Here is a 27,043-nt window from a genome sequence, read left to right on the forward strand (position 1 = left end):
TGTGTAAAGCGTCCTGGCACACAGTAGGACCTGTGCCTGGGGCACTGCCTTTGCTGCCTGCTTTTCTGAGGCTCAGCCCGGCTCAGGCTCTGTCCCCTTCGGTTCTGTCCTGGCGGCAGGTAATCACGCTGGAAGGCTGGGTGGAAATCATGTACTACGTGATGGATGCCCACTCGTTCTACAACTTCATCTATTTCATCCTGCTTATCATAGTAAGTATCAGGGAAGCTGGGGCTCTCAGGAAAGCTCAAGGACCCACGGGCCAGGGGACAGGGTGGGGGGAATCTTTGTGAGTCCCCAGGGAGCCCCTCAGAACCGGGAGAGCTAGGTGGGAGAGAGCAGGAGGGGCAATTTTTAAATGCAGCTCAGCAGCGAGTGATTGAAGGGACTCGTCAGGGGCGGCTGCTGGAAGCATCCATCACTTGCGATTGTCTTCATTTCTCATTTCTGGCATCTGAGTCCGCCCCGCGGCTCCTGCTGCTGTCTGTCTTCCTCGTAGTCCCTGGGAATACATGCGTTTCATGACCTGAGCTTGGCACAGCCCCAGGATGGAAGCTTCACCAGGGCTCCAGCTTATCCCTCTTTTTCTGGGGTGGGAAGACAAGATGCTCTGAAAGAGAGGCCCGGGCTGCTTCCCGAGCAGGAGGGTTTGGAGAGGAGACGGAGCCTATTGTGACCTGGTAGAGCTTCCTGAAGCTCTGGGAGGGACCTCCACCTCTCGGCAGTTCTGCCTTGTAGGGGTGACCTGGAGATGGAGGTGGGGCTCCCTCTGCCTCACAGAGCAGGGCCCCTTTCCAAGGCAGCCCCTCCTGCTTCCTCCACACTGTCTCCCCAGGGCGAGCTCACGCACCGTGTCACGCCTGACTGCAGTGGCAGCCAGTCCCCGCACAATCCCCAAATGTCAAGGTGATTCACTCCTGGGAGAGTCACTGCTGGCTCCCTGCTGCTGGGAGCTGGATTCCCTAGCTTCCTGATGGTGGGAGAGGGAAGGCTTGGCCCTGTAGGGCAGCTCCCCATCCTGGGCTGGTGGGACGTCACCTGGGGGTTCAGGACAAGCTGGCAGGTGACCTGAGGTACACCTGCTGTTGGCTTTGCTCTGATGCCTTCCTGGGGAGGCTGGGGCCTTGGATCTATAAGGAGATACTCGAGATAAAAAGCAGGGGACCCAGGCTGTGCTCAGCATCGCTACTTGTCCACTGGTTCAGTTACTCCCTGGTACAGTCAGGGAAGCCTGCACTGAACCAGGCCCTGGCCGAGTGCTGGGGGCTGAGCAGTGTCAGGCTGGGCCCTGCTCTCGAGGAGCTCACAGTCTTGTAGGGTTAGATGGGCTACAGCAGACAGTGACCAGACAGCATCTTAGGAGCCATGATAGAGGGACACCCAGGAGGCTGAGGAAACCCAAGGAGGCCTCTAACCCCATTCAGAGGAGGAATGGGAGTGTGGGGGGCTTCCTGGAGGAGGTGACACCAGAACCGAGCCTCAGTTAAGGCTTGGGGGTAGGGAGAATGGGGATTGGGTGTGGCAGCCAGAGGAAGAGACTTCTGAGCAGAGGAATGTTCTGGAGACCATGAAGTGGACAGAATCCTCCAGCAAGGGGGGCAGCAGGGTTGCTAGAGAAGCCTAGACTCCTGAAGAGATGCTGGAGAATGTTGTCTGCTCCATCCAATGGGTTTAGGGGCCAGAGTCTGGGGTCGGTAACTCCCAGCATGACCCTGGGGAGGCTGCGTACCTCCTGAGCTCGTAGTGAAATGGGCAGGAGCGGCAGTCCAGACAGCAGAGCCTGAGCGACCATGCTGTCATTTACCCTCTCCACCCTGGCCATGCAGGGTCGCTGCTCATTCCTCAGGTGAGGACCCTGAGCCCCTGAGAGGGGAGGTGCCTGGCCTGGGTTACACAGCCAGTGAGAGGTCCTCACCCCTCAGAGCCAGATTCCCAGTGCTCCCTCTGATTGGAAAAGTCCTAAGCTCATCTTGCCAGAGCCTTCCATTTTACAGATGGGAAAATGGAGGTCCAGAGGGAATGGGTTGCTGCCTGGATCCCCTAGGGGCAGCAGTTGCAGAGGCCGGTTGGGAAGAAGATTGACAGGTGTGAGTTCCCAGAGGGCAGGGTCTGCACCCCTCACACAGACCTGGTGTGGAGCAGGTCTCTAGGAAGTGCTTGTGAAAGAAATGACTGAGAGAGTGAAGGAGTGGTGCATCTTCTTACCTGGGAATTTTCTCAGTGTTATCTTGTCCTGGGAGCCCCCACCCCAACCCCAGAACCCCAGCTCCCCAGCCATGCTGTAGGGTAGAGGAGGGAGAGGTGAATCCAAGACTGGGATCGCAGCCTGCAGGAACCTCCTGGCAGGCAGCCTGGAGGAGGATGAAAAGCCACCCACTCCCTCACTGGCAGTGCTCAGGCCCCTTCAAAGTCTTAGCAAATGCCAGGGGAGGGGCCTGCCCTCTGGACACCAGGGCAGGCGGGGCTCTTCTGCCTGTGATGCCCCTGGAGCTGGACCCTGGGACTTGAGGTGGCACGATTCCTAGCAGTAACCGGGTGGCCTCTCCTTACTACCCCAGCCAAGCCCAGAGAAGGGCACACAAGCAAACCCGTTCTCAGGAACGCTTCTCTGTTCTTGTCTGGATGCCTAGCTGGGACCAAAGGCAAGGTCAGCGAGAGGGGCCGGGCTGGGGTGGGACTCAGGGCCCAGGTGGCCTGAGAGGGGCTGTGCCTGCCTCCCTCAGCGCTGATGTCCCAGGTGGGAGGGCAGCTGTGGCTAAAACTAGGGGTCTAAGGGCAGTGGGCTTGGAAGCAGGTCCCAGTGGGGCCTGGGGTTCTGCCTGGGCCACCACTGTCTGGGGCCCTGGCCTCCTCCCAGAGCAAGGCCTCAGTGCTCTTTTCCTGTCCCTATCTGTGCCGTGCCTCTCCGTCTCTCTGGGCCCTCCACCCTCCTCTCCTCCTCTGTGTCCCTGTCTCCACCTGTCCTGTCACTCTGCATCTCCCATGCCCTCTGTTTCTGTCTTCTCTGAGCCTGTCTCACTCTCTATCTCGGTGTCTCTCCTTGTTCTCATCTCTGTGCCCCTGGCTATCTCTGGCTATCTGCCTCCCGCTCTGTCCTTTCTCCGTTTTGTGTCTCCTGTGGGTCCCTGGCCCCTTCTGTCTTCCTTTCTTTCTCTTCTCCCTCTGCTTCTCGCTCTGCCTCTGTCTCATCTCTCTCTCTGTCTCCCTCTCGCCCCACCCCCACTTCTGCCTCCCTCTACCCCTTTGTCCCCTCTGTCCCTTCTTCTCCTCCCGTTGGTCACAGGTGGGCTCCTTCTTCATGATCAACCTGTGCCTCGTTGTCATAGCGACCCAGTTCTCGGAGACCAAGCAGCGGGAGCACCGGCTGATGCTGGAGCAGCGGCAACGCTACCTGTCCTCCAGCACGGTGGCCAGCTATGCCGAGCCCGGCGACTGCTACGAGGAGATCTTCCAGTACGTCTGCCACGTCCTGCGCAAGGCCAAGCGCCGGACCCTGGGCCTCTACCAGGCCCTGCAGAGCCGGCGCCAGGGTCTGGGCCCGGGGGCCCCCACCTCTGCCAAGCCCGGGCCCCAAGCCAAGGAGCCCAGGCACTTCAGTAAGTGGCCCTGCCTCCATGGCCTCCAGGGTGGCACATGCGGACCTCGTGCGCCTCTAACCGGGGACTCCCAAACAGCATTGTTTACAAAGCTGACCACCTGTCTTCCCAGCACTGGCGGAGCCGGCAAGACCTGCTGGTTGAGAACCCAGGTCTCCCCTCGGAGCTCCAGTCTGCACCCCTCATTCCCTCCCCTTGTTTTCCGACCACCTGCCAGTGCCTGGCCTGGGCTGGCCCTAGGCTTGGGGATGCAGCCCCTGCCCTGGAGGAATTCCTTCCCTACCCAGTGTGTGCACATGGACCCAGGCTCTGCCTCTGGGATCCACACTCGAAAGACATAAACTCAGTTTTGTAAAACTCTAAACTTCCCTCCCACTGCAGCTGGCCTCACCCCAGCATGGGTTCCTGCTGTCACCACGTCCTTGATAGCACACCTGAGCAATGGCACCTGGCCACCTAGAATAAAGGGGCCAGGGCCAGCCCTGCAAAGGTGTGCCATGTTGGGGACACCTGTGCCACTCTGATCTCCTGCCTCAGGTCCATTTCTCTGCTTGCTCGACTGTCACTGTCACCGGTTGTTTCTGAGAGTTAGCACTTTAGGTTCAGAAAGGGCTGTTTTAGAAAACAGACCTGAGAAGGGACAGAGTGAACAATATTATCCCTAAATGGGAAACTGAGGTCCAGAGAGATGAAGGGAGTCACTTTAGTTCGCACAGTGTGTCAATGACAAAAACTCAGCTCTCACGTCTGGGAATCTGAGATTCTTGGGCGGCAAGCTGGAGAATTCCTGGTCAGACCTGCTCCCCACACATCCTGGGCACTGGCCGTCCAGGTGTGGACTTGGAGGAGGCTCCAGGTGGCCCATGGACTGGCCCAGCACCCAGATGGGGGAAGCTGGGGTCTGGGCAAGGCTGGCACTCAGTACCCCTGAGGGACTCGGGGAGGGGTATTTACTACAAGGGGATTCCTGCGGCTGCCCACCACCCTCTCCAGGGGACCTGCGTGGGGGGATGTCCCCAGGAAACAAGTGTCAGGGAGCCCAGCCCCAGGCCAGGTGGGGGTGGGTGGTGGGGAGGAAGAAGGGCTTTGCCCTGTCCTGGGCTGAGGTGGGACTGACCCCTGGGCTTCTGGCCCCCCACCCCCACTCCCGGGGATGAATGAGTCAGAGGCCTTGTCCAGGGGGGTGAGAGGTATTTGGAGGCAAGTATGAAAATGAAGGTAGGCATTCGATGTTTTTCTTTCCCTTTAACATTAATTTTTTTTTCTCTTACACAAGCGAAATGCGTTTATTCTAGGAAAATATAGACAAGCATAAAGAAGAAACCAAAACGCCCAGAGAGGCCTCTCTGACTCCTCTTTGAAATGGTTTATAGATCACAGTACCTCAGGTCTAAGCCTGGCCCAGGCGTCTCACACTTTCGCTGGGCAGAGAAGGGGATGGAAGCTCCCCCTGCCCTCATCTGCCCTTTCAGCCCTTCCTTCCCCTGGAGCCAGCCTGACTCTCAGCTGGTGCAGAGGGTGGTTCCCAGGGCCTTCTGGAGCCAGGGCTTGCCCCCTGCCCAGGGCTCCTGCTTCCTTGCCTCCCTGTGACACAAGTTCCATGTGCAGGCGGGAGAACCAAGGAACGCCGAGGCCACCGTGGCTTCCTGTGAGGGGCGGCCGCCCTCCACACCGGCCTGGCTTTCAGAAGCTCCTCAGCCATTTCCCAAACGCCCCGACCACATCAGCAAGCAGGACCGTGGGAAGGGAATGGGGTTCTGGGAGGGTCTGTTCAGTGACTAACCCTGGGCCACAGGCCAGGAAGTGATGAAGCAGGGACAGTTCACATGTATGTGTGCCCCAGCCACACCATGCATTTAAACAATAGAAAACCCACAGCCCTGAATGGGGGGCCGTCCTGGTCCCCGCTTTTGCACAGGGAAAAGTAAAGCCCACCAGGTGAAGCCATTCCTCAGGAACCACAGGCCTCCAGGTGGGGCTGGCGTGTGCCAGGCAGACCCTGTGGCCCACAGGAGCCTAAAGCACCTGCAGGGTTATGTTCCAGGGTCAGGCCAGGGCCTGGTGGGGATGGGTGCTGCCTTCTCCGAGACCCTCGAGTGTGACCTGAGGCACCAACCCTGCCCTCTGTTTGCTTTTCAGAGCTGTGCCCGAGACACAGCCCCCTGGACCTGACGCCCCACACGCTGGTGCAGCCCATCTCTGCCATGCTGGCCTCTGATGCCGCCAGCTGCCCCCATTGCCAGCGCGAGGTGGGCCGGCCGCCCTTGGGCCTGGGCCGCACCGACACGGTCCAGGAGGGCTCCAGCTCTGGGGGCTCGGGCGGTGGCGAGGACGAGGGCAGCAGGGACGAGGCCCGGAGCAGTGAGGACGGGGCCTCCTCGGGGCTGGGGAAGGAGGACGAGGAGGAGCAGGCAGATGGGGCCACCCGGCTGTGCGGGGACGTGTGGCGGGAGACTCGAGCCAAGCTGCGAGGCATCGTGGACAGCAAGTACTTCAACCGGGGCATCATGATGGCCATCCTGGTCAATACCGTCAGCATGGGCATCGAGCACCACGAGCAGGCCAGTGGGGTGGGCGCCAGGACCCCGCGGGCATGGGGGGGCGGGGTGCCCTCTGTGTGTCTGTCTGCCCCACTGACCAGGGTGGGGCCAGTTCATCCATGTGGCCTCAGTTCCAGCCCAGGGCCAAGCACAGTGGAGGGAGGAGCTCAGGGTGTTTGCTGAATGAGCGAATGAGTGAAGCAATGCTGGGGCTGGATGACTTGGGGTGGGAACGAGGGAGACCTTTCCTCCTGAGAGCTCAGCATGGACATGAGGGCACCCACAGCCCATGCCCTGCCAGTCCCTGCCAACTCTAACTCCCATTCAGTGCCCCTCCACAGGAGCCCCCCATCCATTCTCCCCACAATAGCTGGAGTGACATTTCCAGAGGCGGGGCTCTCTGCCCACGACCTTCTACAGCTCCCTTTGCCCTTGGCACAAAACACCGACCTTTCCACTGACATTCAAGTCTCCTTGTGCTCTGCCCACAACACCTTCAGCTGGCAGGGCAGCCTCCTGTCCCTGATGCCCCCACTTACTCCACTCTCCCCACAGACTCACGGCACCGAGGGTGGCCCTGTGGTTGCCCTGCAAAGACTGTCCCCCATCTCCCTCCTTGGCCAACCCTGAGGTTTCTTCTGTCCTCAGCTTGGCGTGCATGAGGTGCAGGGAGGTGTTGGCTGAGTTGAATGGTGTATCCCAGGCCCCTTGGGCCGGCTGGAGGTTCAGAGGAGACAGGAGTTCAGATAAAGGGTCCCTGAAGGGGACTAGCACATGGGAGAGGGGTGGCTTCCGGGAAGTGGCAGGAGCATGGGAGGTTGCCTGCAAGAGGAAAGGTGACAGGATGGAGGGCTGTGGGGGGTTAGCACAGATGTCCCCAGTCCATAGGCCACAGCCAGGTGATAGCCTGGATGACAAGTCCAGCCCTGGCTCCACTTTCTGGCTTTTACTGTCCCCAGATCCTAGGTGAGTTCCCTCCCTTAACCTGAACCCCAGCCCTGTGAGGGGGTTCCATTTGGCAGCTGGCAGCTGGAGACCCTGAGGCCAGGGAGGCGGTGACACTGGCCCAAGGTCCCACAGCCAGGGGCTAGATTTGAGCCCACATCTTTCTGTGGTGGGAATGACAGCCCTGCATCAGGATTTGATGCCCCTACGCTTCCCTGCTGCCCTTTTTCTGCAGAAGCCCCATCTGCCCGCTGAGCCCTGCGCCCTGCGGTGGGCCACACTCTCATTTCCCTCTTCATTAGTTCACGATGTGCAGGCCGCATTCAATTTACTGAAATGAGGCCCCTGGGGCTGCTGCGACACTCTGTTCAGAGCTGCTGGTTTGCCAGCCGTTCTGGCTTAATTAAAAAGGTCTCTGGGGGAGGGCTGGGCAAGGTTCTCTGCAGGGTAAAGCTGGTGAGACAGGCAGCTCAGATGCCCCTCGCTTGAGATACAGTCCTGTGGGCTTTGCCAGGCCCGGGCCTGCAGGGGTCCAGCATTCCTGGGGAAGGCCCCACAGGTGCTGCTGGGGGTGCTGGCTCTAGTTTCTGAGTGGGGCAGCACCAAGGGGACCTGCCACAGTCCTGCTACACCAGAGCCTGGGCACTGTCCCTGCCAGTGGTTTGCTGGAACCAGCTTGTGGGAGCAATTTTCTAACACTGAGAAATTTTTCAAGGCCACACTGTTAAAAATAGTTGGTAGCTTGAAATTGGCATGGTGGGAGTATTTACACCATGGAAATTGGCATATGCTACAAATCAGAGCTATTCTTCAGAGGCCTGTTTGCCACTGTACTACTGATCCCTGTCGTCTCAGCTGTCCCCTCCAGGGCAACACAGCGGCCAGTGCAGCTCTGTCCTATGGGTCCAGACTCTCCCTCTACCCGCCGGCCCCAGCTTCAGGCCAGGCCATGGTCCCTGCCGAAGCTTTTTCAGGGTTTCCCTGCCTGGCCTGTCCCACCTCCCCCCCAACTCCTGCCATATCCTACCTGGGCAAGCTTTCTAGCCTCGAATATGGTGGGGCCTTTTCTCTCTGGCACTGCAGGCACCCCCGGGTACCCCACCAGGCTGGGAGAGGCTGTTCTCACTGGCCTTTCTCCTGCCCCTTCGTAGGGTCCACCTCAGTTTCCTCATCAATGAAGCAGGTGCCCTTACTTTGTGCCCTTTTCCTCATAGGCTCCCGTTTATGGAGTACCTACTAAGTGCCAGACCTCGAGCCTGTGTGGTGTACTGAGTCCTCAATAAACTCCTCACACAGAGGCTGGCAGGGGGAAATGCATTAAGAAGCCTGGCGCATAGTAGGTGCTCAGTACTTAGGAATTATTTTTGAATCTTTTCTTGGAGGCTTATAACACCATTTTTGGGGTGAGGTTACCATCTGCTGCCTGGAGCCTCAAAAAGTTAATTAAAGAAAAAGTGAGGGGGAGGAAGAATTCTAAAAATCTTTTTAAAGCAGCTCAGAGTGGCAGCCATTGTTCGGCAGAGCTCTGTGCAGGACCTGCTTGTGGGCTGCTCATATTTTTGTTCCATTTCCCCTGACTCCCAGACATTGCTCTGCGGGAGAGTATCCACCCCCGTGTTTATTTTGAGCTGCCCTGTCTGAGTGGTACCTGCTGAGAGAGGTGGTCCCTGAAGAGAAAGGTGGCCCAGGGCCTCAAGGAGGCAGGGAGAGAATGGGAAGAGCAGGAGAAGAAAGCAGGTGCGCACAGCCCCTCTTCTGCAGGGGTGGTGACCTTGGAGGCATCCTGGGGGCCCCGCCACGCCCCCTCAGCTGCCCACCTTGCTGGCAAGGAGCTTGGTGTGGCCACAGGCAGTGGCAGGTGGTGAAGGGGCACAGAGCCTGGGCACTGCTTCCCTCCTCCACCTCTGCCACTCTGGTCACAGTGCTCAAATGAGAGGTGAGATTTCGGGCACCTGTGGCCTTTACGTGGTCACTGCTGCCAAAATCACGAGGGAGTGTCACCAGGTTCCTCATGGCCACAGATGCTATTCCTTGTAAGGACTGGCCTGGGAGGAGTGACAGGTTAAAGGGAGGGTCAGCCAGGCAGGAGCCTGCTTGTGACCCACGAGGCAGTCACAAGCCGAAGTCTGCCCTCCCAACCCCACCTCACCCCAATGTCCTGGCCCAGACCATAACTGAGGCAGCGTGATAGCAGGTGGGTGGGGTCAGCTTGGGACCAGGTCGTCCATCATTGCCTCCTGTCATGTGTCCTTACATATCTTCCCCGCGTGATCCTCAGCAGCTCTGTGGGGCAGGCAGGGTGGGTGTCTTATTCCCACTGGGTAGATGGGGAAACTGAGGCTCAGAGAGGTGGAATGGCTTCGCAGGTGACAAGGTGAGCAGCTGTCAGAGCTGGGCTCTGGGGTGCTGAGGTAGAATTGGAGGTTCCACAAAGTAGACAGGAGGTGGGGCAGCGTGGCACGGCCCCGGGGAGTAGTCTCTGCTGCCATTTCTGCCTCTTCCAGCAGTCACTTGTCCAGGCACATGACCCCTCTCAAGCTGGGTGAGGCTGTTCTGGAGTTGGAGGATGGTCACCAAGTTCAACAACAAAAGAACGGAGAGTTGAGTGGAATGGGCAGCAGGGCAGGGGTCCAGGGAGCCTCCTGGGGCAGGGGTGACTCAGGCTGAGGCATGTCCACTGGCCTTAGCTCCCAGGGGACTGTATTCAAGGTCCCCAGATCAGTGGCTAGGTCAAAGCAGGCTTTATTCTCCCTTCAGCAGCCCCCAAGCCACTGCCAACCTAGGGGTGACCGTGGGAAGAGGAGGATGGGGTCATTTAGGCCCGACATTTCAGACTTGTGTGGGCTTAGGAGAGAGAGACACCAACATGGGCTGCAGTCAGGGAAGGCTTCCCAGAGGCAGTGGTACTGGCAATGGATCCTAAAGGATGACTAGGATTTCATTAGTGAGACAGAGGAGGGGGCAGGAGCAGGGACCAGGAGCATAGGCATCCATTCAAAGGACCCTGAGTCCTCCAGGAGGATGTGCATACAGGGCAAGGCAGACAGCCCAGGAGGCTGGGGGAGAAGTGGGTCTTGAGGCCAGCTTTATCCTTAGGGCAGTGGGGAGCCATGAAGGCTTGTAAGTGGGGAAGTGATATGTTTGCACTGAACTGGAGCCTCAAGTCAGAAAACTGGGGTGGGCCATGGGAAGGAGTGTGGGCCGGAAGGAGGAGACGTGGGTTTGAGATCTGATTCCACCAATGGCTGGCCATGGCCCTGGGAAGTCACTTCTCTGAGCCACAGGTTCCCTGTCTGTAAAATGGGGACACCATAGGGTAATGTTTGAGGCTTCGATGAGATAGTTTATGGAAAGTGCTTAGCACTGCTGGTATGTGGGAGATGTTAACACCATCTGCCATTATTATCATGGGGTGGTGCTGGGCTCCAGGTTCCTAGGGGCAGTGTAGACCCCTGCCCAGCTGGGCCCTTCTCTGCCCCTGTAGAAATGGCTAGAGGCTGGGCTGCCCACTGCCTCCCAAGCCTGGCATCGTGCAGGGCTGAGCTGGCCCTGCCCCTGCACCCTCTCCCTCTGCTTCTGGGGTCACCTCCACGTTGCATTCCCTCCTCACCTGCCCTCCCCCCTCCTCCCTCTGGCTTAACCTGATTTTCCTGCCCTCTCTCATTTCCTCTTCCACTGGGTGGGTCTTTGCCATCTCTAGTCGCCTCTTTGCGGTCCCTGTCTGTCTGTCTGCCTGCCTGTTCTCTGTCACTTTCTGGCTTTGCCTGGGACTCCCACTGCATCACGATCTTGGGCCTTCATTTTGTTTTTAGCTGAGTTTTTCTCTCTGTCTTGTCTCTGCACACCTGCCTTTGCCTCTCACTTTCCGTGTCTATATTTGTCTGTCCATTTCTCTTATAGCTGCCCCTGGTCCTCTCCACATACCTCCCTTTTGGTCTCTCATTTGCTGTGTCTTTATTCGTCTGTCTATCTGTCTATCTCTCCCACTCACTGTCTCTCTCCCAGAAAAATGCTCACAGGAGTGATGGATGGTCCATTAGGAAAAGACTAACAGGTGTGCACTTGACTAGAGAAACAGCTGTTGCGAGGGAGGAGGGAAGCGAGTGGGTGACCTTTCCAGGAGAGTGGGGGCTCCGCCGCACATCATGTGTGTCCCGAGTGGGGTGATGTGCTATTATGGGCTGTCAGCACCTACATTTTTCATCTCCCAGGCGTCGTCGTTTTGTTGAGCAGGGAAATTGGTGGCTTTGATTCAGCCAGGGATGCGGGTCTCCAGCCCCCCCCTCCCCCAAGGGCCCCTCTCAGAGTCCCACTCCCGTTTCAGGACCATTTTGTGAGTCAAATGTAATTACAGATGGAAATGGGCCTTCTCCTTTCATCTGGACTGGAGAGGAGTTGGCAGGTTTATTAGATTTCCCAGGCACCAGGTGGGAAGCGGCGTGGGTCATTCTTTTTCTCTCTTCTCCTTTTAACCAAAATGGAATCAAAGTCAGGCCCCTGAGGTCACGGGGCTGGGCTGGGGTGGAGGGAGCTGATGGAGCTGATGGAGGCAGGGAGCAGCCCTGCCTCCTCCCTGCCCTTGCTCGGGCTGCTCCCTCTGCTTGGACACCTCTTCTTCCCCCTGTCGCCTGCTCCCCCTCTCAGCTTTGAGGTCTCTGTGAGATGTCACTTCCTCCAGGAAGCTGCCTCTGAGTTCCCTATCAGTGTTCCCCAAACCACCCTCAACTTGCCTGTTTTTCGCACCTTCCGACTGGTTTGGTAACTTGCATTTTGGGCTTTGCCACCAGAGCCTGTGCTTCTGGAGGGCAGGGAGGTCCTGGATCTTTCACACTGGCCACCCTGGGTAGCATGAAGGGGCACATAGTGGGTGCCCGGAAGCCCTGTGGAATGCATGCACTAGTGAGTGAGTGAAGGACAGAATGGATGAGTGCAGGTGGGGTCTCGGTGTCTGTAACGGGGAGCAGTTTGGAGTCAGTGCCTGCTCTGCCGTATCCTTGCTGGGTGGCTCTGAGCAAGTCTGTTCACTTCTCTGAGCCTCAGTTTCCTCATCTGTAAAATGGAGACGCCCACCGTGGCCTCTCAGGTTGTCTGAGGCATCAGGAATTATGTTGGGTAGCGCGCTCTGCATGGGCACATGGTCAGACCGATCAAATGGCCCTTCCTTAATTTGTCTGTGATTCAGGTGGGAGCAACCTGGCTCCACGGTAAGCGGAAACCAGACACTTCACCATTTCCTAAGGGCGGAGAAGGGAGGGAGCAACTGGAGTCTCGTATGTTCCTTAGCAGAGAGACTTGGAATAAATGTCATCTCATTCCACCCCCTCGTTTATGGATGAGGAAACTGAGGCCGGGGAGGGGTGGGGTGGACGTGGAACCCTGCCCCCAGTTGTGGCCCACAGTGTGGCCAGTTTTATAAGCTGCAGTTGCTCAGATGGTCCCATTTGCAGGGGTGTCACCGGCTTCTAAAAACCAGGAGTAAGCAGCTTGGGGGGCAGAGGTTCTGTTGCTAGTGGGGGCTAGTCTCCTTCTGACCAGCTGGTGATATTAACCATTAGCTTCCCTGGGCTCCAGTGTCCTCTGAGAAGTGGGTGAAGTAAGCCCCATGGGCCAGGGTGCTCGCGGCATACAGTAGGTCGCGGGCTCCACCCTCCCTCCCAGGGCAGGGTGGTCTCCAGCCACCACAATCCTGAGATGGCCGTTGCTGGGGAGGGGAGAGATGGAAGGGTTGGGTAGGGAGGTCTAAGGGCAGGAGCCCAAGAGCCAGGCTGCCTGGGTTCGAATCCTGGATCTGCCCGTTACTAGCTCTGCAGCCTCAGGCAGGGCACTGGCCTTCTCTGAACCTGCTTCCTCATCTGCAAAGTGGGCTCTTATGAGGGATTAAGTGAAGTTATGCCCGTATAGTGTGTAAAACAGGTCCTGCACAGGGCGAGTGCTCACTAAATGGGTTAGGGTCGTGGTCAAACAGGGAGTTTCTGGCAACCCCTGGCCTGCCTTTCCATTTTGCTCTGCATCATGTGACCTCAGGCTGGTCTTGGAGCCTCAGTTTCCTCATGTGTAAAATGGGTATCATCATGCCTCCCTCCGTGCGCAGCAGCAACACTATTTCCAAATTTGTGGAAGGTCAGCCCCCTGGGGTCCCACCGTCTCAGTGAACCCCTCAGGACCCTGGGCAGCAGAGTTGCAAGGTCCTTAAGATCATTGCACAGGGGACGAGGACACTGACCTGCCAGGCCACACAGCCAATGGGCGTCCCGAGGGGCTCCATGGCTGCCCTCTGCCTGACCGGGTCCCCCCTGCCCCAACGCCCCACAGCCCGAGGAGCTGACCAACATCCTGGAGATCTGCAACGTGGTGTTCACCAGCATGTTTGCCCTGGAGATGCTGCTGAAGCTGGCGGCCTTCGGGCTGTTCGACTATCTGCGCAACCCCTACAATATCTTTGACAGCGTCATTGTCATCATCAGGTGCTGCCCCGCCCCCTCCCACCCCAGCTTCGGCCCAGAGGCAGAGTGGGGAGGAGGGGGATTGAAGGCACTGACCCAGCCATTACATGAAGTCCATAAGCTCCAAGGAAACCAATTACACTGCAACACAGTTAACAAAATATTTAAAAATTGATTTAGCAATATGCACGCTTCTGGAGCGATGCACGGAATAGAGATCTAGCAGTGGGTCTGTGACCATCGTCCCAAAGAAGGGATGAGCATAAATTATACTTGGAAATATGTGCATCAATCGTCATGTGATATAAAAATATCAGCGATTTCGATCAACCACAAGGTCACAGGACCTGCTAATTCTCTGTACTTTGTTGTTTCTATTCATAATCAAAAGAATGTTAAATCTCAAAAAGAGCTCAGTGACCTTCGTGGACCTTCTGAATTCTAGCCATAGACATCTTGGGGGTGGGGAGGGGTCCATGGACTCAGGTTAAGAGCCTCCAACTTAGGGTGCCTTGGAGCAGCAATGACCTGTGAGACATATTATTGGATGGCTGGATGACTGACTGACTGAATGAATGAATGAATGAATGAGTGATGGAAGCTCTCCATCTCTCCTGCCTCTGCCCTCCTCTCCTACCCACCTCCCGCTCATCCCTCCTGTCTCTCTCCTCTCCCCACCCCTGCGGCGCAGCATCTGGGAGATCGTGGGGCAGGCGGACGGTGGGCTGTCGGTGCTGCGGACTTTCCGGCTATTGCGGGTGCTGAAGCTGGTGCGTTTCATGCCTGCACTGCGGCGCCAGCTCGTGGTGCTCATGAAGACCATGGACAACGTGGCCACCTTCTGCATGCTGCTCATGCTCTTCATCTTCATCTTCAGGTGAGCCCCGCCCACCCTGGGGAACCAACCACAGCTTCTGGGCCCTCAGGGGCTGTAGGTAGCAGAGTGGCTGGTTGAGTTCTCTGGGCCACACCCTGGACATGGGTGTGAATCCTGCAGTCATCACTTAATCCCCTATGGCCCTGAGTGAGTATGTCCCCTCTGGGCCTCAGTGTTCACTTCTGTAAAATGGGACCAACGCAACCCCCTCCCATCTTACTGGGTTGTTTTGAGAACGGAGCCAGGTGGGTGGGCAGGAGCTTGGTGTATATGAGTCCCTTGAGCCATCTCCATCCCTCCCAGCATTCTCGGGATGCACATCTTTGGCTGCAAATTCAGCCTCCGCACGGACACGGGAGACACGGTCCCAGACAGGAAGAACTTCGACTCCCTGCTGTGGGCCATTGTCACGGTGTTCCAGGTGAGTGGCAACCACATATGTCCATGTGTGTCAGGGGATCGCTTTTCAGAGGTGCCCCCAGCCTCAGAGAATCCAGAGAAGCGGGTGGCCTGACAGGGAGGCCCCTGAACTCCACCCTCTAGTGGGCAGGTCTGGGGTGTGTGGCCAGGCTGGTACAGCACCGGCTCTGGGAGCTGGACCACTTTTCATCCCTGTCCCCTCTGCTCCCGCCTTGAGACCTTGGGCATGTTCCTCCCCTGTAATATGTACGTGGTTGAATGAGTGTGTCCACACAGTGTGATGGGGGCAGAAGGCGCAGGGGCAGGAGGAAGGGTGGGCTCGTGGGGGTGGGGTGGGAGTGGGGAGGTGGGGGTGGCAGATGAGTAGGATAGAGGATTGAGTTGTGGGAACAGCCAGGAGGAAGCATCACTTAGTGGGGAATGTCGGAGCAGGACTGGGAGACACAGGCCGAGGGTATGGGCAAGCTGGGGGCAGCGGGCAGAGCGTGCATGAGTGTGAGCAAGCAAGGGTCTGAGGCTCTGCCAGGTGGGCATGTCCCCAGCTAGGGCCATGATGCTCGAGGTCCCCAGGTGTGTCTGAGCGCCTGTGAGAGGATGCTATAGGTGTACATGGGCTGCCGTGTGCCTGCAGCTATGCTACCCTGTGGGTTCTCTCTGCCCTTAGACTGGGCTGGGGTGTGGGGGTACTCTGGGGCTGAGCCATGTGCCCCTCCCCCCACAGATCCTCACCCAGGAGGACTGGAATGTCGTCCTCTACAATGGCATGGCCTCCACCTCCCCCTGGGCCTCTCTCTACTTTGTTGCCCTCATGACCTTTGGCAACTACGTGCTCTTCAACCTGCTGGTGGCCATCCTGGTGGAGGGCTTCCAGGCTGAGGTGACTGTGGCCCTGGTGGAGGAAGCACCCCCATGGGCCTGCATGCAACTGGGTGAGGGGAGGGAGTCTGGATGGGGGAGAGCTGCAATTCAAACATCTAGCAGGCAAGTCTCCAGAGGAGGGGGTTGCCAGTGAAGTGATGAGCTTCCCATCCCAAGAAGCATGCAAATGGAGGCTGTATTTGGGATCCTTGCCTCTCCCCCAGGGGTGTAGAACTAGATCTCTCCATCTCTGAGATTCTGAAATCCCTAAGATTTGGGATTCTGGATCCTGCCTCCTCCATTCTCTGAGGCTTTGGGGATACAGTCATTCAGATGTAGATTTGTGGTGTAGGTCCTCATTAGCTTCTCACTTCCCTTTTCTGAGCCTCGGTTTCCTCCTTTGTAAAATGGGGGGTGAAAACACCCACTGAAAAGTTCAAGAGGGAGGGAAGGGCTGAGCTGACTTGTATTCCAATGTGAGGGATGGTCTCCCAGGGCGACGCCAATCGCTCCTATTCAGACGAGGACCAGAGCTTATCCAACATGGAGGAGTTTGACAAGCTCCAGGACGGCCTGGACAGCGGTGGAGGTAAACAGACCTCTACTTGTCACCTAGGGGCCCAGGGCACTTCCCCAGAGATCCAGGTGGGCAAAGGGCACAGCCTCTGGCTTCCTCTCAAGCTCAGGTCCCACGACTGCTAGTTTTCTGTGGTTTGTTGTTTACATTCATACTTGAAAGAAATGCTAAATTTCGAAACCAGGTCAGTGACTTTCATGGTCCTCCTGAATTCTAGCCACAGGGGCAGCCCACCCTCACCCCTCTATACAGGTATGGCCTGTTGGGAAGAGCTTTGGGTCTCAGGGTGCCTGGGTGCTGGTCCTGTTTGGCACCAATTGGCAGCTTAGAACAAACTTCCCCAACCCATGCTGTGTCTTTGGTAACTGGGCTGGATGGTCTCTGCCTTGCCTCCCACAGTGGGCACGGGAGTGAAGCTCCCATGCTGCGTGATGCTCGGGGCTGGCCCTGAACACAGGAGGCAAGGGATCCACTTATCTAAAAATAAAGCTGAGAGGGCGGAGGGGAGGCACATGTGATGGGGTCCAACCTGGAAGACTTTCTGGTAGAGGAAGTCTCCCCAGAAAAACTCTCCATTTCTGTTATTGTTCAGGTCTGTTTCTTTGTCTCATGGCTTCTTTTGCTTTTGTTCTGGCCTTTTGTCTGCCCCTCCCTGTCTTTCTCTCACCCCTCCAGATCCTAAGCTCTGCCCAGTTCCCATGACCCCCAATGGGCACCTGGACCCCAATCTCCCGCTGGGTGGACATCTGGGCCCTGCCGGGGCTGCAGTACCTACCTCCCGCCTCTTGCTGCAGCCCGACCCCCTCCTGGTGGCCCTGGGCTCCCGCAAAAGCAGTGTCATGTCACTGGGGAGGGTGAGCTACGACCAGCGCTCCCTGGTGAGTCCTGTGGGGTGCTCTGGGTGTCTGCTCCCTGCTGGGTGTGTGCTGAGGGACCCTGAGGAGAAGTGCCTGCCATTCCAGCCTCAGACTGATACCCAGCCTTAGGGCACCAGAATGTCCAGCCAGAACCAGGCAGAGACTTTGTCTGTTGTATTTCCCAGTGCCAGAGTGGACCAGACAACAAGGAATGAATGAATGAATTAATTAATTAATTAATGGTGCCAGGGGTCTGGTGTTGAGAATTGGGTTGTTTTGGCAGCAGTGTGTAGGGTAAAGAGCTGGGCTTGGGGGGTCAGGCAGACATGAGCTTGAAACCAGTCTCTGACACTTCCACATGACCTCGAATAAGTTACAGCCCTCTCTGAGCCTCAGTTTCCCTACCTATAAAGAGGAAGTTAGCCCCAAATTGCTATACCTTCCTCAAAAGAAGTGAGGTGACAGGTGGAGATGGAATCCCACTGCGGACATGCCCACATGTCCAAAGATGTGGGTAGAATGAGAGGCAAGGTGGGGAGAGGACCCCTGGAGTCTAAGTGGTGCTGTCACCCACCTGGCCAGGCTGGTGGCCATCTTAGGGCCTCAGCAAGTGTGCAGGCTGCCTTCAGCACAACTGTGGCTGTGTGTGTGGCAGGGGCTGACCGGAGCCCTGGGCTTCCTCCCAGTCCAGCTCCCGGAGCTCCTACTATGGGCCCTGGGGCCGCAGCGGGGCCTGGACCAGCCGCCGCTCCAGCTGGAACAGCCTCAAGCACAAGACGCCTTCCACTGAGCATGAATCCCTGCTCTCAGCAGAGCTCGGCGGCAGGGCCCGGGCCTGCGAGGGTGCCCGGGACGAGCGTCCGCCACAGGCCGTGCCCTTGCACGCCCCGCACGCCCACCATGCACATCACGGTCCCCACCTGGCACACCACCGCCGTCACCACCGTCGGACACTGTCCCTCGATACCAGAGACTCAGTTGACCTGGCCGAGCTGGGGCCCGCCGTGGGCATCCACCCCCGGGCCGCCTGGAGGGTGGCAGGCCTGGCTCCCGGGCACGAGGACTGTAATGGCAGGATGCCCAGCATCGCCAAGGACGTGTTCACCAAGATGGATGACCGCAGGGACCATGGGGAGGACGAGGAGGAGGTCGACTACGTGAGTGGGGCGGGCTCTAGGGGCAGGCGAAGGGCCAGAAGGTCTGCTAGGACAGAAGGTGGGAGGGGCTAGGGGCGGGGCTAGTGTGAGTGGGAGGGGCTCGCAGGGGCTGGACTAGGTGGCATAAGTGGGCACCGAGGAGGAAGACAGGGCTTCCAGATGGGTGGGCAGGCTGAGGGCTGGAGCTGCCCACATCTGAGCTGAGTCGGCCCCTGGGAGAGAACCCCCGCCGCCCCCACAACCTTGGTGGGGCGAGGGTTCTGGTCTTGCTGGGAATGTTCAGAGGTCATCCAGTAGCCCCAGTTTGCTGGGTGGTTGGGGTGGGCGGAGATGGGCAGCTCTGGGCAGTGTTGACCCACCCTCACCCCATCTTCTTGCCAGACTCTGTGCTTCCGCGTGCGCAAGATGATTGACGTCTACAAGCCTGACTGGTGCGAGGTCCGCGAGAATTGGTCTGTCTACCTCTTCTCCCCTGAGAACAGGTGGGCAGGACCAGGTTTGGGGTGAGGTTAGACTAGGATTTTGACAGGTCTGGGAGGGAGAGATTGCTGCAGAGCCAGGCAGGGCCATTGGGTGGGCAGCCCCCATACTCCAAAGGGTCCCCCTACCCCATGGCAGAGGGGCTGCAGGAGAGGGGGAGTTTTTGAGTGGGTACTTTCCTGGGCATCTGCCGTAGTCTAGGCCATCCCTGTGCTAGGCAGATCCTCAAGTAGCCCCTGGTGTTCCCATCTGGAAGGGGCATCAGAGGGCTTCTGTGGGGGTGTCCTGTGGCTGGGCTTTGGAGGCACACTCCATTCTGCAGGTGAAGTGGGTTGTGAAGAGGTGGAAGTTGGTCCAGGTGGAGGGAGCAGTCTGAGGGAAGGCCTGGGGCAGAAGCTGAGGGTGTCTGTGTGGCTGGAGGGCAGGGCTCAGGGATTTGGGTCAGTGTTTGCAAAGCCTTGCGTGCCAGGGCAAAGTAGATGGTGCCCTTCCTCCTGTGGCTACGGGAGCTGCTGTGGGAGTGTGGTCAGGGGAGGGGGCTCCAGGTGGGCACCCTGAGAAGATGTCAAGTCACCACCTATTGTGTGGCCAGAGAAGAGAAGGGTCAGCTTCCTCTAGGCCATCCTGTCCCCATGTGCTTGGGCCCTCTGCCTTCCTCCTCGCCGGTGTGAGGGCAAACCAACACTCATGTGGCCCCTGCCCACCCTGCCCAGGTTCCGGGTCCTGTGTCAGACCATCATCGCCCACAAGCTCTTTGACTATGTTGTCCTGGCATTTATTTTTCTCAACTGCATCACCATCGCACTGGAGCGGCCCCAGATTGAGGCCGGCAGCACTGTGAGTGGCTGGGGCTTTTGGGCAGGGCAAGGGACAGGCAGAGGGGCAGGCCACCATGGCCATAGGACAGTGTGCAGGGCTGAGGGGGCCAGGAGAGCTCAGCAAGGCAGACACCGTGGCGGCAGGTGTGGCAGACAGCTTGCCTCTGGGGAGGGGGACGTCTCCCTGGACTGTGAAGTGGCAGCCTCCCATGGATGCGCCTTGGCCGAAGGCAGAGGTGCCCCGGTGGCCGGGCAGTCCTGGGAGCTCCCGGCCCATGGATCTCCCCGCTCTTTCAGGAACGCATCTTCCTCACTGTGTCCAACTACATCTTCACAGCCATCTTCGTGGGCGAGATGACGCTGAAGGTAGCGCTGCTTCACCTGGGACCTCTCCCACCCCCAGCTCAGGGGCCCCTGGCCCTGGCTCAGCCCTCCCTCAGCTTGTCACTCACTTGCCCATTAGCAACATTCCACAGCCTGGGACCAGAGGCGGGGTCAGCCAGGTCCAGCTCTCCAGGAGCTCACAACCCACCAGAAAGGCGGATGCAGGGAAACATTTATAGAGTAATGGAGGTACCAGCTGGAGGTGTGGAAATACTTCCTAGAGTGTTTGACTTTGAATTGGGTTTGCCAGATGTGGGGGTAGAACAGACCGGCATAGGCCGTGGGCCTGCCTTTCAGGGAGCGGCTCCCTGCTCCCAGAGCTGCCGGTCCCCGCCTATCGTCTGCCTTCAGAGAGGCAGCTGGCGCCTGTGCCCTGCCTGCGGTCCGGTTACACGCCACCTACCTGACTCCGCCCACCAGGCCTCGCCCCGCCCCGCCCCATCTGGAGGAGCCCAGCTGACCCCGCCCATCACCCCGCCCCCAGGTGGTCTCGCTGGGTCTGTACTTCGGGGAGCAAGCGTACCTGCGAAGCAGCTGGAACGTGCTGGACGGCTTCCTAGTCTTCGTGTCAATCATTGACATTGTGGTGTCTGTGGCCTCAGCCGGGGGAGCCAAGATCCTGGGAGTCCTCCGGGTTCTGCGGCTCTTGCGCACCCTCCGACCCCTGCGGTGAGGACCCCTCCTCTGCGGATGGGGAAACCCCCAGGGTCTAACTTGGACCCCTCATTCCTGCCGTCCCTTCCCACTCAGTCCTCCACTAGCACTGCCAAGCACCGCTGAGCAGGGCCAGGGGCAAGGCTGTCCTTGCTCCTGGGGAAGGAGCCTGGTGTGAGTGTGTGTGTGTGTGTGTGCATGCACACATGTGCGCGTGCTCTGGAAGGCCAGAGCTGAAGGGGGCTCCCAGCATGGCTGCCTTCTCTCTGTGTGTCCCTGGTGGCTCAGTGCTGTCTCGGCCTCAGTCTCTAGGTGAAGGTGTGGTGTGTACCCCAAAGAGATGGGATGAAGGCACAGTACCTTGCTGTGCCTATCCATCTGGAGCCTAGGCGCCCCCTCCCTGTGACTCTGGGCTAGCTGGGGCCTGTCTCCTGGCCTGGCAAGGGCTAACGGTACCCTTGGTCCCTCCCTGCCTGCAGCGTCATCAGCCGCGCACCTGGCCTGAAGCTGGTGGTGGAGACACTCATCTCCTCTCTCAAGCCCATCGGCAACATTGTCCTCATCTGCTGTGCCTTCTTCATCATCTTTGGCATCCTGGGGGTGCAGGTGAGGGGCGCCCAGGCAGGGCAGGCAGTGGGGTGGGCTCCGTGGTCAGAGAAGAGGCTCCTCACTCCTGCCCAGCTCTCCCAACCTTGTGCCGACCTGGGGGCTCAGGCAGTGATGCCCCTGCCTAAGGTGAGTGCCCAGTCCAGGGAGGGAGACAGATGTGGCCCAAACGGCTGAGTGCAAGGCAGGCTCCGTAAAAGGGTTCACAGGGGTCCCAGCTACACAGGAACATGGGGCTGGGCTGGGGACAATGGGGGAGGTACCCTGAAGGAGGTGGCCTTTGCACTGGGCCTTGAACGACAGGTGATTTTGACAGGTCACAGTGGGGGAAGGTTTTTCAGGGGAGAATGGGCACCTGTGTGGAGGTGAGCCCAGTAGCTCTGGCTGGCATGGAGAAATGAGCCAGATGGTGGGCTGGGTCAAGCGGGAAAAGACAGGGAATGGCAGGCAGCTAAGAACTGGCTTCTCTGGGGTGGGGACCATGGGGTCTCGGACAGTCAGGGCCTTGAGCTACCTCAGCCCGGGAATAGGATGGGCCTCAGGGCTGGACAGGGCAGACTGGGGCGGGTCATAAAGTGTGTGATGCGGATGGCCAGAGGGACCTGGGCCCTCTGCGGTCTGAGCTGCTGCTGAGACCCTACCTATTTCTTGAGTGTCTGAGTCCTCCAGTCTCTTCACCTGGTCCTGTTTGGGGCTGTGGCTGGGGAGGAGCCCTGGGCCGAGGTATCCTTTGGGGTTGCTGAGGCATCCACAGTGGAGACACCTGGGAGGAGGGGCTTGACGTGGACACCATGTGGACAGTGCCCTGCCCCTTCCAGGCACTTGACAGGGAGAAGGCTTGGGTCCCTGGAGAGGGTTCTTTTACTTCTGTCTCTCTCCCCTGGGGATATACAGGCAGCTTTCTCCCATGGGGTCCCTGCCCAGATCCCCAGTGTAGGTATTGGGGCCTAATCTCGAGTCTGTGGAAAGGTTAGTAATCAGACAAACCAGGGTGTAAACCTTGGCTCTGCCAGTTCCTAAACCTTGAGAGACTTTGAGAAAATAACCTGTCACCCCTGGGTCTCAGTTTCCTCATCTGTGAGATGGGATGAGAGTAGCCCTACCTCGTGTTCGGGGCTTGGGAAGATGGCATGTTGGAGTGGTTGGCCCAGGGTGTGCACAGAGGAAGTGCCCCTGAGGGACAGCCCCTCTTCTGATTTGCCCCCCACCCTACACCCTGAGAGTGTTGGCAGGACGGTCCCTCACCCTGTGTCCCTTACCCTCAGCTCTTCAAGGGCAAGTTCTACCACTGCCTGGGCATGGATACCCGAAATATCACCAACCGCTCCGACTGCATGGCTGCCAACTACCGCTGGGTCCATCACAAGTACAATTTCGACAACCTGGGCCAGGTGAGTACCACCCACCGTCCCCTGACCTGACCACCCCCAGTGGTCACAACTCTTCAGTGCCCACAGCCTGGGATCATAGACCCGCCTCCAGTCCTGCCCTACCAGGACTGAGCCTGTGGCTTCTCTTTTCCAAGTGTTGGGTTCCTTTTCTGCACGGTGGGTAGAATCAGCACTCAGTGAGAAGGGGCATGAGACTTAGAGATCCCAAATGCAGAGTGTCCAGCAAGCACCTGGCGCTTCGGTGGACATTGGTTCCTGGCCCCACCCCCCACCCAGGGGACCCTGACAGGAGTTTTAGAGTCAGCCAAACATGGGTGTGAATCCCAGCTCTGCCACTTACTGTAGGTGTGGCCTCTCTGAGCCTCACTTTTCTCATCTGTAAAATGGGAATGCTACGCACCTCCTGTAGCACACCTACAGGAGTTCCTACAGAATGTTCCTGTTTCTCGAGGGCCCACCTAAGTGGCTAAGTATGACCAGAGGGGTGTGCCTTCACACAGGGAGGGAGCAGAATCCACGTCCACGTGGCCAGGGCCTGTACATCCATGGGACTGTCCAGCTGGAGCTCTCAGCCCACATGACCAGGGATCCCATTCCCCATACCCCCTGGGAGACAAGAGGGGCAGGGAGCGGCTGGGGAAGTGGTCAGGACCTGGGAGTCCTATCTCCTCAGATTCTCCAGAAGCAGTGCCTTTTCAAGTCATTAACGGCTCAATCACTGGCAAAACAGATGTTTTAGAAAAGATGTCCCAGGAAGCTGAAGGAAAGCCAGTGGGGGCCTTTTATAAGCTTGCTCTGGACCCCTGACCCCATCCCCGGCCCAGGCCCAGGCCCTGGCTCCTGGGGAGCTCCCTTTCTGTTCTGAGCATGCTTGATGCCAGGCCGACACCCTGAGCCCCTAAGTAGAGAGTTTTCAGCATGAAAAGCCAAAGGGGGCTACAGCGTGGCCCAGAGCCTTTGATTCCTTGCAGGGCACTTACCGGCTGTGTACCCTCAGGCAAGCTCCAGTCCCTCTTGGTGCTTCAGTGTCCTCATCTGTAAATGGGGACGGTGATAGCAGGTCTGTGATTCCTAATCTCAGGCTCTCTGCACTTTAAGCCTCTGTAATCCAAGGACACTGCATTCACTTGCCTGGCATGGGTGTGTCCGTTGCCCTGACCTACTCCTGGGCCTGAGCCCTTTCGGGCAGCCCTCAGCACCAGGCCCAGTTGGAAGGGAAAAGAACGAGTCTGTGCCCTGAGTGGATCGGCAGGAGTAGCCAGTACAGGGCAGGAGACACATCCCAGAACCCCATTTCCTGGCCCAGGGCCCTGGGCTGCAATAAATGACAGCTGTGGCATGGTGGAAGCATGGGAGGTGTCCAGAGTAGGGCATGTGATTGCCAGGCAACCTTTGCTGGTCCAGGACCCTTTGTGAACTCATTAACTTCCGTCATGCTTGCGCTCTGCAGTAGCACTGGTTCAGCCCAGCACAGAAAACCTTTATTGAGCACCTACTGCATGTGAGGCTCTGGGCTGGGTCCTCTAGGACCAGCCCTTAGCCCCGTTGAGGGGACGTGAGGACACTTTGGCTGCCGTGTATGTGGGAGTCTTGGCGGGCTGTCTCCTGGGGATCACCTCTGTCTCAAAATCTCTTATTAGTGATAGTAATTATTGCTATTTACAGACAGGAAGCTGGGGCCCAGAGACATTGAGGAACTTGCACCAAGTCACACAGCCAGAGTGGCAGAGCTTGGGCTGTGACCCAGGGCTCCCGATTTCTCTCATGAGCTCCTGTTTTCAGGTGCTAGAGGCAAGCGTGGAGGGATGGTGGCAGGGCCCCTCATGTTTATCAGGAACCTTCCAGTTTAAAGTTTCAGCTGACGAGCGCCCAGCAAACCTGACAGGCAGCCACTTAAGTAGTAGCTCCATTCTGCAGGTAAGGAGACAAGAGCTCATGAATTTTCTTGCCCAATTCATTTCAGGGCTGAGACTGGAGCCCAGGACTCCTGGTTCAGTGCTCGTTCTCCTGCAGCAGTGCCTGCAGGTTATGTGGCAGGCACATAGTAGGTCCTCAGAAAAGGTTTTTCCGTTGAAAGCCCAGCTCTTCCCTCACTGTGGGAAAGGCCTCTTGTCTCTCTGACCCCCAGAGACAGAAAAATGGAGAGCTGAGGAGGGGCAGATACAGCCTGAGCCGCTCGGGCCTGTCCCCCCCATACCCTCCTCCCCGTGTCTTCCAGGCTCTGATGTCCCTCTTTGTCCTGGCCTCCAAGGATGGCTGGGTGAACATCATGTACAATGGGCTGGATGCCGTTGCTGTGGACCAACAGGTGGGTGTGGCTGGGGCCACGTCAGCGGGGCAGTGGGGGAGCGACAGTTTCTGGGGCCCAGTGGTCTGAAGCTGGTGTCACCAAGACCCACAGCCCCAAGGTCTCCCACTGTCGGCCACAGCTCACCCCTCAGCATCCTGCCCTGAATCCTCCTCCAGCAGAGACACTTACTGTAGCAAAAGCCATTGTTCCATTTGCTTCTACAAAGGCCCCTGCGCTGCATGCTGAGAGCGCTTCACGCTGGCTCCTGCCTGGAGGGGTGCAGAGCCTTGTGGGTGGAGACCCAACTGCAGGGGGAGGAGAGAGGGACAGTGGGTGCTGGCCTGAGGTGGGAGAGTGATGTGTTCAGGGAGTCGTGAGTCGAGGGCTGGGAGTAGAAAGTGAGAGGAGAGTGGCAGAGGCGTGGAGGAAGCAAGCAGTTCTGGATGGTCCAGACCTTGTGTTACCATGGCAAGGGCTGGGGTTTGTCTGAGGGCAGCGGGAGTCAGGGAACGTGTTATCACAAGGGAGTGATGCCGTCAGGCTTGCTAGTGGGAACGTCCTGTGGGCTGCTGGGTGAGGATGGCTTTGGGGTATGTAGAAGGGGTAGGGAGGAGGTTGGGCCTGACAGGAGGCCTGAGCTCTTGCTCCCAGGATCCCCCTGAGAGCAGGGGTCCCTTCTGGTGTGAGGCAGGGAATGAGAATACTTGGGGGCATCTTCCTCCTGTCCTGTCACCACCCCAACTAACACACACACACACACACACACACACACACACACACGTGCGCGCGCACGAATATGCTTTCCCTTTTGCTGGTTGCATTGTTTCTAACTAGATGAATAAGTGGATGGGTGGATGGGTGAGTAGGTGAATGGATGGGTGGGTGAGAGGAAGGGAAGAAGACAGGTGGATAGGTGTCCAGAGGCATCAGCTGGAGCAGGGGAGGGAGGGGTTCTCTTTGCTGAACATGCTGGGGTGGGCACTTCCTACCTGCTGCCTCCTTCAGACCTCATGGCCACCTAGGAGGCAGGCTCTGTCAGTGCCCCCCTTGCACGGAGGCTCAGAGAGGTGGAGGACCCCCTGGTGGGCCCCGCAGTGGCCGGGCAGCTTGCCTCAGCGCCGTCTGGCTCCCTGCAGCCCGTGCCCAACCACAACCCCTGGATGCTGCTCTACTTCATCTCCTTCCTGCTCATCGTCAGCTTCTTCGTGCTCAACATGTTTGTGGGCGTCGTGGTGGAGAATTTCCATAAGTGCCGGCAGCACCAGGAGGCCGAGGAGGCTCGGAGGCGTGAGGAGAAGCGGCTGCGGCGCCTGGAAAAGAAGCGCCGCAGTGAGTGGGTGACTCCGAAGGGCAGGGGCCACCCTGGCCCCAGGCCTCCTCTGCCCACTCCTGCTGGCCCTGCAGGGCACAGGGGCTGAGGCCTGGACCTGAGCCCAGCCTCTGGGCCTTTGGAACTGGAAGGGATGAAGGATATGGCCCATGTCCCTGGCCCTGCCCTTTCTCCCAGTGTCTGCCTGATCTGGTGACCTGAGAGCCCTATTGGTCACCTGGAGTGTGATGGTGAGCCACTGCCCGCCAAGTGGTTCAGTCCAGGCAGAAGGCAGAGGCAGAGGCAGAGCCTGGATGCCGGACCCTGAGCTGTGGGACCCCTTCCTCTCCCCAGGAGCCCAGGAGTCCCTGCCATGGGCCCTTTTGGGGTGGATGGGGGGAATCAGTGTCCTGCCCTCCTTACACCCTTTTCCACATCTTACCTGATTCCCTTGTGGTCCCCCAGCTGGGTGGAGAAGAACTAATTGATTCCCACAGCCTGGGAGGACTGATGTCTCTGCCCGCTTGCTTCCTCCCTCCCCTCTGCCTCTCCCTGCACACGTTCTGCCCCCTCTGTGGTCTGTGCCCCTCCCCTCCCCTCCCTTGCAGAGGCCCAGCGCCTACCCTACTACGCCACCTACTGCCCCACGCGGCTGCTCATCCACTCCATGTGCACCAGCCACTACCTGGACATCTTCATCACCTTCATCATCTGCCTCAATGTGGTCACCATGTCCCTGGAGCACTACAACCAGCCCACGGTGAGCACTCACCCCGCCCCTAGGTCCCATACAGGCGGGCACAGGACTCTACCCAGGGACACGGTGGGGCCTCATCTGAGC

The 27,043-nt window shown here is 58.4% G+C and overlaps 1 protein-coding gene across 7 annotated transcripts in view; it reads left to right on the top strand.

Annotated features, from left to right (window-relative positions):
- Window positions 1-27,043, top strand: part of CACNA1I (calcium voltage-gated channel subunit alpha1 I) — a 110,008-nt gene that overhangs the window by 66,243 nt on the left and 16,722 nt on the right. For 4 of the 7 annotated variants that reach the window (XM_074326424.1, XM_074326420.1, XM_074326421.1 and 1 more), the window contains 19 exons: window positions 120-212; window positions 3,284-3,596; window positions 5,736-6,166; window positions 13,394-13,545; window positions 14,216-14,401; window positions 14,705-14,822; window positions 15,543-15,698; window positions 16,175-16,268; window positions 16,932-17,134; window positions 17,800-18,270; window positions 18,652-18,752; window positions 19,464-19,587; window positions 19,866-19,934; window positions 20,437-20,621; window positions 21,086-21,212; window positions 22,478-22,603; window positions 24,822-24,911; window positions 26,030-26,222; window positions 26,811-26,962. In XM_074326424.1, the coding sequence (XP_074182525.1) occupies window positions 120-212; window positions 3,284-3,596; window positions 5,736-6,166; window positions 13,394-13,545; window positions 14,216-14,401; window positions 14,705-14,822; window positions 15,543-15,698; window positions 16,175-16,268; window positions 16,932-17,134; window positions 17,800-18,270; window positions 18,652-18,752; window positions 19,464-19,587; window positions 19,866-19,934; window positions 20,437-20,621; window positions 21,086-21,212; window positions 22,478-22,603; window positions 24,822-24,911; window positions 26,030-26,222; window positions 26,811-26,962 (3,384 nt within the window). The remainder of the gene's footprint in view (window positions 1-119; window positions 213-3,283; window positions 3,597-5,735; window positions 6,167-13,393; window positions 13,546-14,215; window positions 14,402-14,704; window positions 14,823-15,542; window positions 15,699-16,174; window positions 16,269-16,931; window positions 17,135-17,799; window positions 18,271-18,651; window positions 18,753-19,463; window positions 19,588-19,865; window positions 19,935-20,436; window positions 20,622-21,085; window positions 21,213-22,477; window positions 22,604-24,821; window positions 24,912-26,029; window positions 26,223-26,810; window positions 26,963-27,043) is intronic. The other 3 variants (XM_074326422.1, XM_074326423.1, XM_074326425.1) reach the window with 2 other exon arrangements.

Source organism: Rhinolophus sinicus, linkage group LG02 (assembly GCF_036562045.2).
Source record: "Rhinolophus sinicus isolate RSC01 linkage group LG02, ASM3656204v1, whole genome shotgun sequence".
NCBI classification, from domain to species: domain Eukaryota; kingdom Metazoa; phylum Chordata; class Mammalia; order Chiroptera; family Rhinolophidae; genus Rhinolophus; species Rhinolophus sinicus.